The sequence below is a fragment of the Cibotium barometz genome, chromosome 50, assembly GCF_041138505.1.
Source record: "Cibotium barometz isolate CiBa-2024 chromosome 50, ASM4113850v1, whole genome shotgun sequence".
NCBI classification, from domain to species: domain Eukaryota; kingdom Viridiplantae; phylum Streptophyta; class Polypodiopsida; order Cyatheales; family Cibotiaceae; genus Cibotium; species Cibotium barometz.
In genome coordinates this window covers 20,658,810-20,681,119 of record NC_141095.1, presented here as the reverse complement: position 1 = coordinate 20,681,119, position 22,310 = coordinate 20,658,810, and the positions used below count along the sequence as shown (strand labels likewise).

At 40.2% G+C, this 22,310-nt stretch overlaps 1 protein-coding gene across 6 annotated transcripts in view; it reads right to left on the bottom strand.

The window, feature by feature from the left end:
• Positions 1 to 14,322: 14,322 nt before the first annotated feature.
• Positions 14,323 to 22,310, bottom strand: part of LOC147609917 (transcription factor EMB1444-like) — a 28,659-nt gene continuing 20,671 nt past the window's right edge. For 4 of the 6 annotated variants that reach the window (XM_086787310.1, XM_086787315.1, XM_086787312.1 and 1 more), the window contains 5 exons: positions 20,326 to 22,236; positions 20,101 to 20,205; positions 15,624 to 15,731; positions 15,412 to 15,537; positions 14,971 to 15,273 (listed from right to left, as the gene is read on the bottom strand). In XM_086787310.1, coding sequence (XP_086643436.1) covers positions 15,103 to 15,273; positions 15,412 to 15,537; positions 15,624 to 15,731; positions 20,101 to 20,205; positions 20,326 to 22,236 — 2,421 coding nt within the window. In that variant the 3' untranslated portion in view covers positions 14,971 to 15,102. Of the gene's footprint in view, positions 15,274 to 15,411; positions 15,538 to 15,623; positions 15,732 to 20,100; positions 20,206 to 20,325; positions 22,237 to 22,310 lie in introns of all 6 variants that reach the window. The other 2 variants (XM_086787311.1, XM_086787309.1) reach the window with 1 other exon arrangement.

Below are 22,310 nucleotides of genomic sequence, written 5' to 3'. Positions count from 1 at the left end.
ATTGTCAATGCCCACTGAATGCAACCAAATAGACCACTGATGACAATGGAAACCTACAAAGTGTATGAAAATTTGCAGAGTGTACAGTGTTGGAAATAATACATAGCAAAAGAATGCAAAAATTGATGATAATTTTGACAATGCTATTGAAGCTAAGCTCAAAGATGCGATGTCAAAGATTATGGCCCTTTCTGCACACCAAATGTCTTCTCCTATGAAGAATACCCAAAATCCAACAAAAATAGTTTGAACTAACACCCCCCAAGATGCATGCAAAAACCTTACAGCCTATGAACGAGCCCTGAAACTCGTCCTAAATGTGCAAAAACTATGTTAATGTAGTTACCACCACATTGTAGGATATACCTTCTCCACATAAGAGGATAGCTCAATCTGAGAGACAATCAAAGGAGAAACTCCAGGAGAAGATGATAAGGGGGTGAGAGCCAAAAGAACCTTCTCTGATACCACTTATTGGAGTGGAGATCAAAGTAGCAACACACACATAGATGCAACAAGCAAGAAGAGATGGGTGGAAGCACAACACAAAGTAGATTGATGAGAATGAGTTAAGTACAAGTGAAGTCACATGATAGGTCCCTTACACACACTCATAAGAGTGCGTAGATACACTCGGGGAAAAAACTACCCCGACCCATCCTTCGCCTAAGTCCATACATCACTACCATATAAATGGCTACATAGGAGATGTGCAACATAAGGAGTATGGCTTCTTCTCGTACTAAGGGTCTTATTCACCTTATCCCAGAAGGTGGTATTAATACAAATATTAGTCAATGGAGGCCTATCACATTACTTTTGGACTGCTATGAAATACGTGCCAAGTCAATAAGCATAAGGTTGTATCCAGTATTACAAGATGTGATTCATGATATGAAAAATGGGTTCCTTTAAGAAAGAAGCATCTTTGATAAACATCTTCTCTTTTTGAGAGGCAATTGAATGGGCTAGGAAAAGTAACCAGTCCATAGAGATCTTATTGCTATACTTTAAGAAGACATACGATAAAGTAAACTCGGATTTTCTTAAGAAACCCTTAGATGCATGGGATTTTTTTAGGGTTGGATCACATGTGTGTATCAAAGGTGTTTCATGTTTGTAACGAGATGGTCACAATAGTGTACTCACATATGGTGGTAGAGGTGATTTCTTCCAGATCTCTCGTGTATGACACAGATGACCCCCCATCCCCCTTGTTATATCTCACCGACCGTTAGCGAAGGCTATTGAGCATCTTTCTAAAAGAAAAGAGCATCACAGGTTGTAGGCCCAAATCACAAATTGTAGAAGACTGGAAATAGTTGATTGTTGTTGAAAATGAGCATGAGGGAAGCTCGTAGGTGCCTACAAGAATAAGAGACTGTTGCTGCAACCAATGAGATGGAAAGTGAATGGAAGGGTGAGAACCCTTATATATCCCTCTAGAGAGCTGGTCGGCCTAGTTGTAGCACGCCGACAGCTGTCCAATAGCATAAAATGCTATAAAATACCTTAAAAATGGTAAAAACTTCCTAAATAATATCTGCTGAGAATATGCCAATGCAAGGTCTCATAAAATGACCAATACAAGCATGCAAAAAGGTGATGTATACCCTCTTGAGATGATATATTCCAACACCTCCTCAGTCCAATACTAGCACACTGAAGTACCATCTCCAAAGTAGCTCTCAGAAGTGGTTTGGTGAAGAGATCAGCCACATTGTCCTTGGTAGAATAGTAGACCAGCCGAAGAAGTCCCAACTCAATCCAGTCACGTACAAAATGATAATGCATCTCAATATGCTTGAATCATCCCTGTATCACAGGATTCTGAGCTAGAGCAATAGCACTCTGAGAATCCAAGAAGATGGGAACCGGGGAAGTGTCGGCACATCATAAATGCTCCAAAATCTAATGAATCCAAAGTGCCTTAGTGGAGGAGAGAAGGTAGGATTTATACTCAAGCTCAGTGTGGGAGAAGCAGAAACAATCCTATGCTTTTGAGACTTTTAAGAAACCAATCATGTGTCCAGCATGAAGCAATATCCAGATGTAGACCTCTGAGTATCAATGCGGCCTACCCAATCAAAATCTGTGAAACCAACCAAATCAGCACCAGTGGAATAGGTGATGCCATAATCTGAAGTACCTTGAAGATAACGAAGAACTCTCAAGGTTGCCTGCCAATGAGACCTTCGAGAACTGGCTAAGAACACTTATAACATAGGAGATATCTTGACAGGTGTTGGCAAGGTAAAGCAATGAGCCAACAATCCACCGGTACTCTGTGGAATCCACCAAGGGTGTATCATCGTCCTTGGCTAACTTGGCATTGGGATTGATGGGACAAGAGAGAGGTGTACAATCTAACAACCCATAAAGTGAGAGCATCTTCTTCAGATACTTCTGCTGAGAAATCAAGGTATAGTCATCTTTCTGCCAAACCTCTAGCCCAAGAAAATAATGAAGAAGGCCAAGATCATTCATCTCAAATTTCTCTGAAAGCTTGGATATAACCTGTGTGACCAACTCAGTATATGAGCCAAAAAGGATGAGGTCATCAACATATAAAACAATGACACAAATATCCCCATCAAAAAGAAGCACATAGAGATTGATGTTAGCATATGCCCTCTCAAAGCCAAGAGATAACAAGAAGGTATTAATCTTCTAATACCAGGCACCGAGTGCCTGTTGCCTTCTGCAGAAGATACACACAGGTGTCCTATCCTTGAATCACAAAACCAGGAGGCTGCTCTCAACATAAACTTCCTCCTCTAAATCTCCATTCAGAAAAGCGGATTTTACATCCATGTGGAACATGGGCCATCTGAAGTTTGCAGCCAGAGCCAACACAATCCTGATGGTGGTATACTTGGCTGTAAGAGAAAATGTCTCATCAAAGTCTTCACCTACCTTTTGAGAATATTTGCAAGCAACAAGCGAGCTTTGTACTCATCCAAAGTACCATTTGCATGAAACTTGACTTTGAAAATCCATTTCACACCAATCACAACACAACAATGTAAAGGCCGTGGCACCAAAGACCAAGTGTGATTCCTCTCAATAGAGGACACCTCTGCTTCCAGGCGTGCCGTTTTGCGGCTATGAAAGAGCCTCCTCTGTACTCTCAAGCTCATCGATCTCTTGGAGAGATTACATGAGAGCATAATAAACTATGTGATGAGATGTGGAAGCCCGAGATGAATGGTGAGGTCTACGGGTGGTGGTGGAGATCTGGTTATGGAGATGTGCATCAATGAGACCAGAATCTCTAAAGAGTTGCTGAACCCACCGAGGTAGGCCAGCCTTCCTCTCAAAGCGTGAAGAAGAAGAAGATCCAGTTGTTGCAGTAGAGGACTCATCCGATGTTGCTGGGAGAGGTGATGAAGTAAACACTAGTGGGGGTAATGCCGGAGTCAAAGTAGGACTCATAGAGGAACTGGGAGTTGCAAAAGCTAGTGCAACAAGGACTAGTGGCTGTAAAGTAGCAGCTGGCACCAGAGTTGTAGCACCAGGAGGAGGAGGAGGAGGAGATGGATGTGGAAGAGGTATAAGATCACTAACATCCACTAGGACGGATCATCCAGAAAATCTGTAGATGCATCAGATGGAGAGGAGTCGATGCCAAACAAGTTTTTCATCAAATTGAGCCTCTCGAGAAATGATGATGTCATCAACCTCCATATCCTAGACGTGATACCCTTTGGATCTCAGATTGTAGCCTGTGAAGATCATCCTCTTTAACATCGGTGCGACAATGGTCCTCTTCTGATCTGGGACATGCACATAAGCAACACAACCAAAAACACCTAGATGAGAAACAGAAGGCTTGTGTTCAGTAAAAGCCTCCTCCAAAGTCATCCCCTCAACCACTTTTGTGAGAGAGCGGTTAATGAGATAAACTGAGGTAGCCACAGCTTCACCCCAGAAAGCAAGAGAGAGACCTACATGATGCAACAAAGAACAAGCCATCTCTTTTACGGTCCGATTCTTTCGTTCCACAACTCCATTCTACTAAGGAGTGTAAGAAACTCTAGTCTGTCTGTGAATGCCCTTTGACACAAGGAAGTTATCAAACGGTATAAACTCGCCACCCACCATTATCAGTCTAGATAAAAGAAAGTGTATTCCTAGACTAATTTTCTACCATCGCGATCCAAGTCCTGAAACTAGCAAAAGCATCTGACTTGCAAGCCAGTAAACATACTTTGCAAGTGAAATCATCCACAAGAAGAAGAAAATATTGAGCCCCTCCAAGAGACTCAATGTAAGATTCCTTCCTCCAGCTTTTGAAGTGTAAAGGTGTAAGAACCTTCCCTTCTGTTCTTGAAATTATTCCCCTCTCTGAAATAGGAGAAAGATCTTGTTTTACCTTGTTTTGGCCTAGAGAGAGATAATCCAAAATTTAGATATCTTTAGATATAAGAATCCTCCTAGTGTCTAAAATGGATTCCTCTAAAACAGAAGTTCAAAATGAACTTTCCAATGTGCATTAGGAATTAATTGAAAATGGTATAAGGGACCTTAGCCTAAGGGTCTACATTTTCAGAAATTTTTGGATTATGGTCCAATTAAGGTTCCAATGGGCCAGTTGGATTAATCCAAGTGTTGGGATGAGATAAATCCAAAGAATAAAAGAAAATACCCAAAAATGAGTAAATGCTCACATAAGATGAAGAGTTGACTGAGTACAAGGTTTATTAGTTAAAAATTATGAGATATTTTAGAATAATGATGAATTTTTGACACCTTGGTAAGGAGAAGGGAACTCTTGAGGTAGGCACCTATTTCACATGTGTAGAAGGGTTTTTAATTCAAAAAAATTGTGATATTTTTATCTCTCCTCTCCTGGATCAAACCAAATCAAAAAGGGAGCCAAACTGGTCCAAATCTTATCCACATTGAGTCAAACTGAACCTGGGAAATTCTAGAACGCAGTTGGACTTGGTTAGTGGCATCTCTCACCTATAAATATACCCTTAGTCTTTGTAAAAAAATATATTGGAGCTATACCATGCCAGTATTATATTAAAATAATCATATTTTCTATTATCCCTTAAATTTTTCTCTCTCTTGGGAGCTTGGAGCTTCTCTCTCTCTTCAACAACTCTTGGTTAGTGGCCTCCCTTACCTATAAATAGACCCTTAGTCTTTGTAAAAAAATATATTGGAGCTATACCATGCCAGTATTATATTAAAATAATCATATTTTCTATTATCCCTTAAATTTTTCTCTCTCTTGGGAGCTTGGATATTCTCTCTCTCTTCAACAACTCTTGGAGCTCTCTTGGATATTCTCTCTCTCTTGGAGCTCTCTTGCTAAACCAATTGATTGGTTGGGGGCTTCACTTCTAAAAAAAGAAGCAAGCTAATCCTTGAGGTAAGAATGAATTTTGATGATTTTTTGTTAATATTCTCAAATGACTTCTCTTCTCAACCCCTCTCAAGCTTGAGAAGTTTCTAATTGGTTGTTTTAAATTCAAATCAAGCTTTCCCTAAGAATTTTAATGTGTAATCAAGAAAAAGTTAATCTTTATGCTTATTTAGAATGCTTTCCTATGTATATCTCTCTCTCAAAAAGAATAGTCATTCCTATGGCTAATTCTTTAGCAAAAGAATGCTTCTCATTGATAAATTCTTAATTCAAAATCAAACTCTAAGCTTGTTAAGCTAGAGAATAAGAAAATGGTATTTTTATGCTTTTATGTTAACAAAATAATGGTTAATTCTTTTAAATTATTTATAAGTAGTTAAAAACTACTTTAATTGATTCTAAATGGGAAAGAGATATGATTTAAATTCATAGTTTAGATTTAAGCTTAACAATAGATCTTCTATCATATTTGCATTACAATGTTTTATTCTTTTAAGAAAAATTTAAAAATTATCAGTAATAGCAGCGAAGCTATGGTAAAATTTTTAAAAAATAATACATATCTTATTTTTATGCATAATACTAAAAGAGGACTTCCTACCATATTCTAGGATTGGACATCCTATGCAAAAAGAATGATTTTCATCATATTCATGAGAAATATATATTTTTTTGTAATTCTAGGATTGGACATCCTATGCAAAAAGAATGATTTTCATCATATTCATGAGAAATAATTTTTTTTGGTAATTATGCATAATTAATTGATTATGAGAAAAGAGTAAATTTTGATAAATTTATTTTTATGCAAAAAGAGGAATTCCCATGATATTTGAGATCCAAGTAATTCAATGGTAAAAGAGAAATTTTTGGTAAATTTATTTTTATGCAAAAAGAGGAATTTCCATGATATTTGAGATCCAAGTAATTAAATGGTAAAGATGAATTTTTGGTAAATTTATTTTTATGCAAAAAGAGAAATTTTCATGATATTTGATATCCAAGTAATTAAATGGTAAAAGAGTAATTTTTGGCATAATTCAAATTATGAGTATTTATCAAAAGTAAAATTTTGAGCATTATTAATTTTATTGGAAAATATGGGTAGAATTGATTTTTATAAATCCCATGAATCTTTTACTCAAAAAAAGAATATTGAATATATTTCACTTGAGAAATTTGAGAAAGAATATAAAAATATCCATCGAGAAAAAGTACCTTTAACTAGACCAGGCATTTGGCAGAAACTTAGAAAAGTCCCATCGGTATATCGAAAGTAGAAAACAGTACTAAAAGTGGATGTGATAAGATGTGATGTAGAGCCGAATGAATGTGATGGGATGTAAATGGATGCGATGTGATTAGATGAGTGTGATAAGAGGAGATATAAACGTGATGTGATAAGATGTGAATGCGATGTGATAAGATGTGAGTGGATGTGATGAGATGTGATGTGATGTAAATGGATGTGGATGTGGATGTGATGAGATGTGAATGAGATGTGATGATATGTGAATGGGTGTGATATGATGTAAATGGATGATAATGAGATGTGAAGTGATAGATGTGCATGTGAATGAATGGATAGATGTGGATAGATGTGAATGTGAATGAATGGATGGATGTGGATATATGTGCATGTGAATGAATGGATGGATGTGGATAGATGTGCATGTGAATGGATGGATAAATGTGGATACATGTGCACGTGAACGAATGGATGGATGTGGATAGATGGGCATGTGAATAAATGGATGGATATGGATGAATGTGATGAGATGTGAATGGATGTGATGAGATATGGATAGATGTGGACGTGATGTAATGTGGATGGAATGAATGAGATGTGATGTGGATAGATGTAGACATGATGTAATGTGGATGGAATGAATGTGATGTGATATGAATGGAATAAATGTGATGTGACAAGGATAGATATGGATGGTATGTGTATGATGTGATGTGGATGCAATGAATGTGATGGATGTGAATGGGTGTGATGAGATGTGAATGGGTGTGGAGATATGAATGGATGTGATGAGATGTGAGTGGATGTGATGAGATGTGAATAGATGCGATGAGAAGTGAATGGATGTGAATGTGATATGATGATATCTGAATGGATGTGACGTGATATGATGATATCTGAATGGATGTGATGTAATGTGAATGGATAGATGTGATGTGATGTGATGTGATGTGGATCTAGGTAGATGTGAATGGATGAGATGTGATGTGATGTGGATCGGGGTAGATGTGAATGGATGTGATGTGATGTGATGTGGATATGGGTAGATGTGAATGGATGAGATGTGATGAGAATGGATGTGACGTGATGTGATGAGGATCTGAATAGATGTAATTGGATGTGATGAGATGTGATGTGGATGAATGTGATGTGATGTGGATAGATGTGATATGTAATATGATATGATTGGATGAGAATGGATGAAGGATGATGGGAATAGATATGACTGGATGTGGAATAAGCAAAGAATTGACTTAGAAGAAAATGATGTGGAATAATGTGGAAAGATGAGAGTTCGTTAGAAACTGTATTTATGACCTATTTTTAAATGATTGTTTTATGTCAAGAATGTTGGGGAAGCATTTTGACCATCTTGTGAATGAGGTCGTGGACACCTAAGTGATAAAGTTGCAATAGCTGATGGAGAGTCAACGGAGGACGTCTTGTGTAGCAAGGTGTCGGTCGAGGTCTTGACCAGCCTCAGTTCGATTTAAATGGTGAGCTTCCGGTACACTGGATGAGGGACCAAGGAAGCGGCCTATGAGTGAAGCGCTAGGTGACCTGCGAAGGAGCCTAGAGAGTGCTGACCATACGGTGCTCGGGCTCTAGGTCACCGAAGATATCCACGCGTGCATCGAGGAAGAAAACTAGAACAAGAAGATAGAGTTGTTTTTTGAACTCGGGAATGGATCTGGTTGATTGGCCTTGCTGGTCCTCAAAACGGATGAGTCCATGGCTCTTTTATATGGATCTGTTGGTTGATCTTGGTGATCTTCAACGGAGAGTCCATCTCGATTTTCTTATGTGATTATATTCCCGGATACTATGAGCTAGGAACTATTGAAAAGGCCCCTGGGTGAGCGTGGGTGAGCGTTCTGGTTGCCAATGATGCCATAGGTACACCAATGAAGGAATGATTGGAAATTAGAATTCAAGTTGGATATTTTGGAGGATTATGATCAGTGATACTATGGTTTCATTAAAAGATTGTTTTAAAGACAGCTGAATCTGTGAAACATGCAATTTCATATTGGGTGTATAAGTGGTGTGACTATCTTGAAGTTTGCTTTTGAAGTGCCGGCTAGGGGGCCTGGGAACTCTTTTCCCTAGTACCCGGGACAAAACATAACCAAATTTCTAAATGGATCCTATCACTACAGTGGTTGGGCGGTTGGCTAACCCATGGGATTGGATTGGGGTTAGACTGGACTGATGAATCTCTAAAATGAGACTCAATTCTATTATGTTACGATAGATGAAGTAAATCTCGGATAGTCTTTGTTCTATGGAAAAGAATCAACGGATGTGCCTCCTCTTGATGAGGAAAAAAGCATTGGTCTCTATGATCCAAGTGCAAGTCTCTTCCTTGATTTGACGATGTGACTTACGGGTTCGGTCGGATCAGTTTGGTTAGTTAAGGCTCTTGACTACGTTAGAATAAAAATATCCTGGAGGAATCGCCTGTCTGCTAGGCGAGGGAAGTTTTTTCCAGGTTCGGTTTTGGAAGAACCGAGGGATTAGTCTCTTGTCCGGATATCCGTGGGGCGAGGCCCCGAGTGAGAGGTTCTTCCCTGCGCAAGAAGTGCTACTTCCGCTACTAGCACCCCAGAATTCATTGTGCGGAGGGGCCAGGGATCTTTCACTCAACCTCCATGGGTCCACCAAGATCTGCATGTATAAGCTCCAGTCTCGTCGGGTTGCTCGATGAGTGGCCCCCTCTAGAAATGTATCTCGATGATGTTTTCCCATAATGCAAGATGAGCAAATGTGTGAAAGAGACCTGAGCTGAGGTAGTCCGCTGATAACCTGCTGAGAATGGAACTTTTGTAAGGCAGCAATGGATACATAACCAAAGTGAGAATGCCACTGCCGCCTCAAAAACCAAAGCCATCAAGGGGGAGAAAAGCTGATGAATATGAGTCAGTGCCAAGGATCTTGTAAGAAAAGTTGGTGATCTTGTAGAGACCCCCTTCATGGACTCCATTGGCAACAACCGAGAGAGTCTTCTTGTCGATCACTTCAATGACCTCATCATCAAAGTACACACCCAGTCCCTTCTGAGAAGCTTTTTACACTAAAAACGGAAATCTATGGAACATGTAAAACATCATCATGTAAGGTGGCAGAGTAACCAAAGAAACAGTACCAACACCGGCGCGGTGACAGGAAGCAAAGAGTTGTTGCCGATACGAATTGAAGAAGAGAGAGTGTGGTAGTCCTCCAAGATATGGGCTTGATTGGTCATGTGGGCAGAAGCACCACTATCACCAACCTATTCCACCACTTCAGGTGTGTCACTGACCTCTTTGGAGAAGTCATCGTTGTGATCACGAGGAGTGAATCCTATGAAGAAGTAGATGAATCTATGACTTCCATGTATGTAACTTTGGCATATCCCTCCTTTTAAACTTTGTCCTTGCCCTTGTCTTTGGTGTTGTCCTTATCAGATGCTTTGGAAGCATCTTGGGCTTTATACTTGGCTTTGGCTGTTCGAAAGTCATCACGAGACGAGCAAAGCAGCGAGCCTCGGTATGACCTGTCCTACCACAATAATCACATTCATTGTTTTTGTCCTTGGACTCCATCAAATCCTGTTTACCCTTGCCTTTGCCTTTTCTTTTGTTGTTGTTGTTGTTGTTGTTGTTGTTGTTGTTGTTGTTGTTGTTGGAGGTCCCTTTCAAAGGAAGCAGGCAATTTACCAAGAAGTTTATAGATGGGATTGTTGATCGTGCTCCCATACTCCTCAAGCTGCATCTTGATACAAGTGAACTCTCCAATCTTCTCAATCAAGTTATCTAACTCATTGATTGTAAGCTTCTCCAGATCTTACCCCAATTTGGAAATCTCTCTTTCAAAACTCTCCCATACCTCCTTTGGATCTCTGTCCACATCTAATGAGCATTACTCCGGGTAGAGACAAATTATACTTCTATAGATGGAGTCATGCAATGGATGATGATAAGGCGAGCTCGAGCATCCAATATGCTGAACAAAGTAAGGTCCACCAAGTGAGGTGTGGACATATCCATCCACACACCAGCTCCTTCCAGCAATAACTGAGTGTAGAAAGACCATGTATGATAGTTGGTTGTTGAAAGCTTCATGGAGTCACTGACTTGGGAAGGATTGTAGGATGGTATATGGGTAGGGGTGGAAGCAAGACCTGGATGAGACAAACTCAAAGAAGAAAGATTGGGAAGAGGAACCGCTTGGGGAGCGGGAGTAGGGGATCCAGGCAATGAAGGAGTTGGAGTATCAACGGGAGAAGGAGCATCACTAGAGAAATCTCTTGAAGCCATGTCCTCTGACAAGAAACCTTCTCTAAAGAAAGAGGGTCGTAAAAAAATAGCAAATAGCCTCCTCTCAAACTGTGCATAGCAAGAGGAGAGAAAGAAGAAAGAGAGGGAGGGTGGGAAAAGAGAAATAGAGAAAGAAAATCTCTCAGGAACCCTGTCCTTGGCTCCTAGAAGAGAACTTCAGCCTCCAACAGCAAAAATGTAGCAGTTCAGTAGTACAAATGCAAAAAACGCATCACAATGATGAAGCCTTTATTCCAATCAGAAAAACGCAGCAATTTCTTACCTATAGATCAGCATTTAGCTCTAATACCATGAAAGAAAGAGCATCACAGGTTGTAGGCCCAAAGCACAAACTGTAGAAGGCTGGAAACAGTTGATTATTGCTAAAAATGAGCACGAGGGAAGCCTGTAGGTGCTTACAAGCATAAGAGGTTGTTGCTAAAGCCAATGACCTCCAATAGATATGCAAGAATGAGATGGAAAGTGGGGAAGGGTGAGAACCCTTATCTATCCCTCCAAAGAGGTGGTCGGCTAGCTGTAGCACGCCGACAGCTGTCCAGTAGCATAAAATGCTATAAAATGCCTTAGAAATGGTAAAAAAATCCTAAATAATATCTATTAAATATGCCAATGCAGGGTCTCATAAAATGACCAATACAAGCATGAAAAAAGTGATGTAGACCCTCTGGAGATGATATATTTCAACACTTTCTTCGCTCCACCATTGGAGTTTCTAGTTGGACCATGCCTTTGTGCAATGGACTTTGAGTTTTCTGATGATATTGCTATGTTCTTGGAGGTCTCATAGAGATGTTTATGCTCTTTCGGATTACATTGGAGGAGTTTTGCCTAGCTACATAGGCTCTCATTAATTGGCATAAACCTGTTGGTTTTTGGATAAGTGACACATAAAGAGTCAGTTCTGGTGCAAAGCTCTAGTTTTACTTGGAATAACAGAGGTGGTACTACCAAATATTTGGGGTGTACCTACACAACAGTTTTCACCAATACTTAAGCATAAGGAAGAAACTTCTTCATTGGAATTCTAGGAGATTGGATCTAGGCTCCACAGCCTTGGTTGTTAAGTACTCCTTCCCTTGGCTTGGTTCATTGCCTCATGTTAGTTCTTCTTTCATGGATGCAGTGGAGATTGGTCGTAACTTTCTCGAGTCAGGTTTGGATTGTATACAATTTGCATCCATGCTACAGTTGCTTTGGAGATTGTTATTCACCCCAAACAGGAAGGAGGGCTAAAATATACATTGCAGAATTGTGCTTCATAATTTAGCAGTCAAAGGCTTCCTTCCGAGCACTAATGAGCTTTGGAAGAATTCCTTTGTGTTTCCCATCTTTGGATGTACGTCTCGTGGTGGTGGAGACTAGATGCTCATTTCACGTTTTATCTTTACCGAGGCAGCAGAGTACAAGGCACCTTCATCTCCACTAATAGTGGCCATTATCAAAGCCTCGAGCAGCATGAGACTTTTTTTTTACACAAAGGCTTCCTAGATCAAAGGATGAGGTTGATAGACAACCCATTATGTGTGGAATGAACTCATTAGAGGTGAGGTTTGGTGACCTTTGTTTGTGTTTAGATATTTACAAGCTTGGCCAAGTTGGGAGAGATGTGCATAGATTACTTGGAAGACTTTAAAAAGTTTTCCTATGTATTGGAGACTTATCCAGCCATGACCTCATCATACGGAATCTTAAACGGATCAGTCAGAATGATGCAGTTATACCTCGTGAGTGGACTAGGAGCACTTTTCATGATCAACATCATCCTCAGTGGCTGGGTGTTTTCTCCAAGATAGGAGTGTCATTACATATGTTAGCCTTGTTGGATCAAGATGAGGAGAGAGATCGTGTTTTTTATTCTATCCAAGCAGGATGGAGATTGATGAGATGTCACATGTAGGAGATTATTCCACACACTACCTTTCATCGAGTAAGTAGTTAAGTCGCTCAAGGAAGCAAAGGCATATTGACCCTCCCACTGACATTGTGACCCATGGGTCTTCGTGGTTATGATTGTCAAATATCTTCATTGGGATCCTGGTGAGTTGGAGTGGATTGATGCAACCAATCCAAAGAAGAGTTTCAAGTTTATTGTTCGTAATGATAGGCTCCATTTACTTGGACACATTCCGAGGACTCCTACACTCAAACTACACTTGAAGAATTATGACTTTACCCCATTGATTCAAAAGAGATCTTGGCACAAACTTTGGCACTCGTTCAAGAGGAGCCAAATCTCCCACATTTTTTGGTTATTCATACATGGTGGCCTCCCTATTAATCAATGGATGGCTACTTTTGGTGTAAACCCCTCCTACCCCAGATACCCATTAGCTTCTAAGGTAATACAACATTGCATATGGAGGTGTAGAGCTACTTAGTGATTTGGGACGCTAGAGCTCAGCTTATGAGTAGATTGAGAGAGAATCATCTATGTTACTTGGGGTGCTATTGCTGGGCTTACTCATCTTGGTCCCCATTTATTTTGAGGGCAAGGATTCAGACACCACCATACTGATATGCAAAGGTGTAGCCCAATTTGTTGCATGCTATTGGTTCCTCATACACCGCCATAATGATATGCAAGGGTGTAGCCCAATTTCTTGCATGCTACTAGTTCCACGTCACAATATACACCACTTCTGCAAAGGCTTGACACTACTTGGAAGATCGTTGCCAATATCACGGCTTTGCAAATTGGAGGGCAAGATGCACAAAGGCTATGATGGGCATGCATTCAAATATATGACAATGCATTTGTACTATATGAGAGAGATTATTCACACTCTTATGGCCACATGGTCTCGTATACAAGGACCATCCAAATCTGGGCAAGCAAATCGCATTGTTTTCATGAGGGAGTGGCATCATGGAATCATCAACCCCCACAAGACTCTCTTGGCACCATTGTGCCCTAGATTGATTGAGATCACCATACTGTTTGGGATCAGGATTTTTCGCTACGGCTTCTAGCCATGATTTTGTATGGTCTATTCATACTTAATATAAATCTTTGTACATTGTTGCTATAACTGCACGACAAATTAGAGAGACTCTGCCTGTAGAAAATGGTTCTTAATAGGATAAAGAAGCCTGCATAGCAGCACCTTCCATTTTCTAAATTTGAAGCAAGAATAGTTACATGAGCATTATCCTGCCAACAATGGTGTGTTACCTCAGTACTTTTTAAGCTCCAAATGGATCTCAAATGGTTGGGCATTAAATTAAAGTGTCCTTATGAAAGGTGCAAATGTCTAGTTTTTGATCCCTCTACCCTAGTTGCAAATCAAAAGGTTATCAGCGTACTTCACAATAATCCTTAATGCTTTTTTTAAAAAAAAGTGACAGCTCCACATGAAACAATGGAGGTAATGCAGTCATTGACACTGTAAGGGTCTCTATGTAAATATACAATACAAAAGAAGAACGAGGCATGTGCGCATTGAAGCACACCATAATGTCAAAACTTTTGTTCATGGTGAATTCCAAACAAGAAAAAACCAAGTTCTTATATCCAAGGCGGTCCAAGTAAACTGATGCATTAACAAGATTTCGAGCCATACATATTCCACAGCATATGCCCTCAGCTGTGTGCCACTAGAGTAGATGTTCAAAAGAAATGCCAGTCCAAACCTGTTGGAAACCCTCCCGATAGATATATAGAGTGATCTCATCAGGTCTGTGGCATGTCACATTAAGCATCATGACAAACTCTAGCCCGTATCCCAAAGCTAAGCAAGGAAGCAGAGCAATATTGGCAATGCACATACATAGCATCATAGAACGCACAGCATAGACTCCATGCTATGACATCCTTTCCAATGCCCCAAGTATAGACATATTTGCTGCAGTATTCACATCATTGTACAGAAATCTGGCCTGTATCTTCTGGCTTACCTGCTGGAAACGAACAGGCCAATAAAAGGCCCCTTGCACATACACTCGCCCCTCCTTGCCGTCGCCCGTCCTTGCCATCGAAGGATCTGATGACAGGCAGCTGCTCAATCACGGGGCAATCAAGACCACCACCTGTTTCACTGGCTGTTGTGTAAAGGGCATTATGCTTGGATGCCAGTCAAACTAGACCTGAGCCCAAACAAGGACCCAATTGCAGCAAGGATGTAACCTGGACCTGGTGTAATCTTTCATAGAAAACATGATTATTTATTACCACATATCGTTTGAGAGCTGCTACTGTTAACCCCTTGTGGAGGACTTATTGCACCAGACTGGCTGGCAATAGTCATTGACGAGCTGCTGCTGTAAATATGAAGGTTCAGTCGCTGTATCAGTGACACCAAGACGTCAACTCGTTGAACATCCCTGTTAGCCTGCATATGAACAGCACTACCATTGGAAAAGCGAAGAGTAGGCCCAAAATAAGGGAGGACAACACCAAGCTCTAAGAATAAAGGGCATTTGTACATCACTATCATTGTAAAGCCGAGTCCACAAATGGAGCCACCTACCTCAACAACAAATCTTGCCCAAATTTTCTCCTCCTGAGACTCCATGACTCCTTTCAGAATCGTGAGTCCTAAGCTTCGAATGATGTCTGCTATCTCTAGAAATAGGCCCCTCTCCTCGCACTTCATCTGTATTCATGCTTAGCAAATCAGTACCCAAAGCAGAAAATAAGGACATTCCTTCAGCACAAGTTGAGAGACTTTGTTATGCTCACCTCCACAAGCATCTGACGCGGCTGAGTGAGGTCCTTCACAAGTATGGGGTATCTTGCATTCTGGCTACCTAGATCTAAAGCCCAGCTTGCACCACTTTCTAGATCCTCCTGTGAAAGAAACAAAACTATCATTGCTCAATCAGCAATAGCAGGCAGTGGAGCTTAGTGGCACTGTCAAAATCAATAAAGCATTGACGAAGTTCAAGTAGTGCAAAGTACCCTGCTTCCTGAATTCCTAAAAGTCAGTTACACAAATTTGAATTCTCACTGTGCCAACGAGACCCTTAACCTTCTAGAAGGCCTTAAGTTGCACATAAGTCTCGCTGCGGCAACTCCCAGCATTCTCCTGTCTCCATTGCCCAAGCAATACATCCATAAATGGTGTGTTTTGTTCCTTCCAAGAAGCAAGGAGACAGATCTTTCATCTCCGCTACCCATGGGATGCTATTCTTGCATCGACCACAAAGAGTTGGTCTCCAGAATCAAAAACTAAAAACAGCAGTTGTTGGAACAAGAAAAGACTCTTTGTGTTGCTGGAATGGACTAAAGAAAGTACCCATTGAGTGGTGGCTGTTTTCTGCGTTATGTGAAGCAGAACTTAGATGTTACTTACTTCACTCACACATCTCAAAGACAAATCTATTGAAAAAACATTCAAAGACAAATTCCATGGAAATGCCAAAAGATTTGATCAGGAAACTCTAAACAAGGTTCAGCAAGCAACATGCTCCAGTAGGAAGAGGATGCCTTTCTATCTATTTGTTTGCAAATGCCATACACAAGCTCTCAGCTTCTTGGTTCGTATGTGCTGACCCTTGCCTCAACACATAGTAACAAATAAAAAGTGTTTTGTCGAAACACTACCTCTGAACTGTTTCTAGGGCGAAAGGTTTTGAGGCAGGGATGAAACCTCTAAAAACACATGTTCACCCAATTTTCAAAAAAAAAAAACTTTTTTGGGGGAACCTTCTGTACATGAAATGAGCTCTATCTTACCTCTCTTTTTGCCCCCAATAGCTCTTTCATTGTGCCTCCACATATCCCTTTAATAGCTCCCCATTTGATGTTAATTGCACCCATATTTGTCCTGGCATCCATTTAGTTCATCCCTCCTTTCTCTTTTCCTCCACCTTCTTTTCTTCCTCTTCTTCTCATCGTCTCCCTTTTCTTCCTCTTCCTCTTTTTAATCATCTTTTCCCTTATTTTCCTCTTGTTTTTTCTCTTCCTTATTCCTTGGTTCTTAGTTCTCTCTTTCTGCATCCCATGTGCCAAGCGCCCCCAACCTAAAGCATTGAGGATCTCCACCACACAAAGAGATCCATGAGATTCTCCGATGACATGACATGCCCTCACCATAGCCACATCTCTACCATCAGGAGGCCTTATAGAGTCGTGTTTTTCAGTTTTCACTTTTTTTTTTAAGTTTTTCTATGGCATTGTATACCCATGGTATAATTGTATATACCGTCATAAGGCCAAATAAATCTGAACTTACGAATAATTTTAAAAGAAAAAAGAGAATCACCAAAAACAAAACAAAATTTTAAATTTTTAAAAAAGGCTTAATAGAGACACCCGAGAAAAAATAATAATAATAATAGTAATAATAACTTGCAAAAATAGACAAATACATAACTAAATCACACATGCCCACATACACACACAAAATATTTATTGAACCACAACAAAAGAATTTCCAACAAACAGGCTAAACAAGTTTTTAATGACTAATTAGCAAAACAAACTTTAAATGACTAATTCACTAAAACAAAACAAGTAAAGAAAAGAATACAAAAAGTGTGAACTTTACCTCAAAGATTGTCCAATCATGAAGTATAAGATCATCAACTTCATCATGCATAGCATGGACTAGGTGCTACGACATCCCTACTCACGTCATCAGCGCCCCAGAGTAGGTGCAGGTTTACATATATAAAAAATTATCCTAACCAAGAGGACAATTTTTATATAGAGACCAACGAGCTGAGTTTCTATCACTTCTCCGGAGGTGAAGGGCAGACTCAGCCATGATGAAGGCTAGCACTTACAACTAGACTAGCAAAAACAAATCACTTCCCTATTAAAGCAATGATTAAGCAAGACTAAAAGCAATGACAAATAACAACTAAGAGCTACAATGATCTAAACAAAAAATAGGCTTTTAAGCTCCCCATTTTTGTGAAACTTATTACTTATAATCTTAAACATTCCAAAAGCAGAAATCTCAAAGATATATCTACTTCGATTCAAAAAGCAACGAACTTTGCTTAAAAACTTTTTAAAGCAATAATCCTTTTGCACAAGCAAATTGATGAGTTGGCAAACTTGAGTAATAAAAGCAAACTTGTTTGAACAAATACGAGAGAATCTGAATAACTGAGAAGAGACAAAACCATATTTAATTATTTTAGAGATATTAGAAGTGAGGTGAGGCATTCTTATGATATTTAAGTTAGAATACTCGGGTTGTAAACATTTATCATATATATCTACATCTAAACTAACACAAGATTGAGAAATCTTAAGATCCAAAAAGAAACAAAGGTCATTATTTGCAGTGCAGTTAAGTTCACAAACGCTTTGGGATAAATTCCTCCACCTAGAGAGGTAGGGTTTAAATACATAGTCTTGAAAATTAGGAATATTGGGAACAAAAAGATCATCAACAAAACGTCTCACTTGACAAAGATTGTGGAAAAAGACAAGACACGTATCAACGGAAACTAGTGGTTTACTATACCTTGAACTTCTATGTCATGATGAAACTCTTGTTCTAAGGTTGGATGATGTTCTCCATTTACATCAATAGGGGAATGAGAAAGAAGAAGGACAAGACCAGGAAGAGAAGAACTATAAGAGGCTTTAGGCATCCAAACCCCTCTACTAGAGTCAAAAGACATAAGTAAAATTTTCGGTTTGGGATGATTTCTCCACATCAAGGGAGTTTTACAAATTTTTTGACTTTTACGAGATGAGGATTTGCCTTCCAGATTATATCCTTTAGGGAAGAAAGTATGCAAAGCTCTCATCCAAAAAAATTCTCTAGACCATGCAGTCTCTCATCCAAAAAAAAATCTCTAGACCATGCAACCTTGAAAAATTCTATGGCATTTCTAAAGTCACCTTCTATATGCTCAATAGGAAAACATCGAAAAGATTCAAAACCTGACTTTGCTATGGCTACATATAGAGGTTTTACACTTTCAAGAGGAGCTTTTACTATGAACTCTTCTAGCTTCTCTAACGTGCTCTTGGAAACACATCAGTTTTGGTCTCATAGGCCACTATGGCCTCTTAGAGACGTTAATATATCATTTCATCTCTCTCTCTCTCTCTCTCTCTCGCCCAATAACTACAAGACCATCATGATTGGCCATACCTTGAGGCTCTACCCTACGCAAGAAGTGCTACTTCCGCTGCTAGCACCCCTGATGGTTGTGCGGAGGGGGCAGGGATCTTTCACTTTGAATTTGAATCTTTACCTTTTGGTTTGCCACACCTGACATTTCAAATTATATTGACCGACAAATTTGGTCTTCCCTATATGAGAGAACCCCATTAGCCTAAATTAAAAGCATCCCAATGCAGTGGAGAGGGAAACCAACGACAACATGATGCCCCAATACACTCGTGTGGCGTCCATTGAGGCATCTGTCAATCGTAAGGAGAGATGCATATGCCTATGCACACGTTGTATCAAGTCACTCAAAAATAGAGAATTTGTAATAACCACATTAGGAGAAATGTCTCTGTTTCTCTGAAACCCTAACCCCCAACATCTACCATGCCAGCGAATAGAAGACAACGCTAATTTCCAATCACGAAAAAGGGAAGATGCATAAGGGCATCCTGGAATTTTTCCTTCAAATTTACTAAGCATTGCTTCCCAATGAGAAATGTGCCAATTGCCATGAGCTCTAGTCTTGATGGAAGCACACATGCCTACAAGCGTTATGGCCCACAGCTGCTAAAGTTGAAAGAAAGTGGGAATCATGGTGGCCTTTCTTGCCAAGAGATCATAATGCAGATCAAGTATATTTAATCCACCATGCATTTTAGGAGTGCAGACCAAAGATCGTCTCAAAGATTATGTTTCGACGGCCTTCTTTGGATGCTTATGCTTTCTTTCGTGCCAATCTTTGCTAGTCCCTACATGGCTGTCCACAGCTGAAGGCTATTGATATCCCACAGTTTGAAGTCTTTTTCTACTGTTTTTAGCTTTCTTCCTTGGATGCCTTCTCTCTGAAGTACATCCTCCCTATGTATATTGTTTCTTGGTAATAGAAAACTGGGTTTTTTTTATTTTTTTAAAAGTGTGTGTGTGTGTGTGTGTGTGTGTGTGTGTGTGTGTGGGTGGAGAGAGAGAGAGAGAGAGAGAGAGAGAGAGAGAGAGAGGTCTTAAATAGTTGTGCTCATAACCTTATTTCATAATAATACTATGAATGACACTACCAAACGTGTGCAAAGCATTTCTTACCTTAAGTTCCCCACCATGGTTCTTTAATTGGTCGGCATGTAGAGTAACACTTTGTAGGAAGAGCATATGTTTAATGGTTTTCTCCAACAGGGTATCTATGCTACACTGCAAAGACACATGAAAAATGACAATTCAATGCATCAAACACCATGCTGGTCTTTTCTATCAACAATCCACTCTGTGTTCTATGGCAGCTTCTAAAAATCTAGAGAAGGGTGTTATCACCTTGGACCCATTTGGTACAATGTCCCTCAACTCTCGAACACGATCCTGTATCTGTTGTCTATCTTTAGGCCGTGGTCTGGTACTCTCCCCAGATCTTGACCTCTTTTTACCTCCTTTGGAAAGTTCTTCTAACTTCTTTGATTGAGAATGCCGAGTATCATCTGATTTCAGACTTTGCCCTTCATCTGCCCAACTATGAAACACCACTTTTGCAGGTGAATCGTTGGACACACAAAAGTTCTGGTTCCCGTGGGTAGTTTTGACCACACTTGTGGTGTGAACATTGTACACAGCTTCACGGCATGGTGCAGCTTCCAAATGCTTTCCAGCGAAAGAAGAATTGCACGCTCCAATTTTAGACTGTGTCTCCTTGCTGGTGTTCAGTATAGACATGCCACTTGTTAGGTTGGAAAACACAGTTTCATCAGAAAAGTTGCCATCCGCATTTAAGGAAACAGAACAATGACTGTTGGAAGCATTGCCCACTACAGCATCCAACAAAGGTTCTGGTTTGCTTTCTGGAAAATATACGCCCAACCCACTTTTATTAAAGTCGTCAATCACAAAATTTGAGCCCCATTTCGGAACCATCTCGTCCTGCCTTACATACGCTTTTCCCAGCTGATTTTCTCCAATTGCCTTGATCTTCTGATCCCCACCAAAAGGTGGTAATTCCTCCGTGCCCCCTTTCCTAAAAGCAGGACCTAATGCTTGAGAAAGCTCATCCCCAATGGCAAAAGAGCAATCCCTTTGCTCTCTAGAAAAAGAGGCTAAAAACTTTTCAAGTTCATCCAAGGTTCTAGTGTCGCTCTGACTGCCAACATTGCAGACATAAGACTTTCCTTCACTAATCATACTTTCAGTATTGGCCAAACGCTCCCTGTCCCCAGCATTTTGGTGTGCATTGTCCTTAATTGTTGCTGCAAATCCATCACTGGCATGGAAATTTGAAGTTGACTGTTTCACAGGTAAACGACAAGTAGCAACCACCAGCTGGTAAACATCATCGGAACATTCTTGGTCAACCATCTTGTCTTCGACAGCAGACAACAAACTGCTACGCTTATCTGCTACATCACATTTTGAGAAGCTGATGCTCGAAGATAAATGGTTCAAAATTGGAGGATGTTGCTTCAGCATATACGTTGCACTAAAATTTTGTGCAGGCATATGTGAGGGTGTCTCTGTGTCCACTTGTTGCTGGTGGCCAGCTCCATAAGAGGAAGAGATACCTGAAAATCCCTCATCTTTTTTTGTATCATGCATACTATGCATCGCAAACCTCTTACTGAGACATGTGTCCTCTTTATGCAAACCTGTTGAGACACCCCCAGTCATCAAACCCGTAAATGATGACTCATTACACTGTTCTACCTCGTGTTTTCTCAATTGCTTCTCCTCCGTGTCTCCAAGATAACTGCTCATCTCACCATGTGATTTAAATTTCTGATTACAATTCAATGGCAGATCAGAGTGTGGGATGGTTGCATGAATCTGTGAACTCTGAGGACCTGGATGTGCTGATGCATGTTTGGATCTTTGTGCCTCTGCGAGCATCTTCACCACTTGCTGATGCTGCAGTTCTTGAGGCATGTCTCCTGCAACAAATGCAGTTCTACCCGTGGACTGCAGTCCTTGCATGTTAGACGGACCTATGGGGCTTGCTTGCAGGCCATACTTAGGCCACAGTAGAACGTCCTCAACGTTTCTCACAAAACATTGACTTTGCTGCAGAGTAACTGGCCGCCTCACTGCTTTAGATGTGCTCGCACCAGACATAAAGGGCATGTTATACGCTAACCTTCCTCCTTGCCCTTCTGAGAGTAAGTCAGATCGAAGTGCAGATGGTACAGGTTGTAGGGCACCAAACACCGATTTAATATGATCAATCCATTTCAAATCCTCCATTATCTGGATAGCAGATCCAAAAAACAGTTGGAACATCCCCAAGGCACAATTATGACAATAGTAGGTTAAATTCTGAT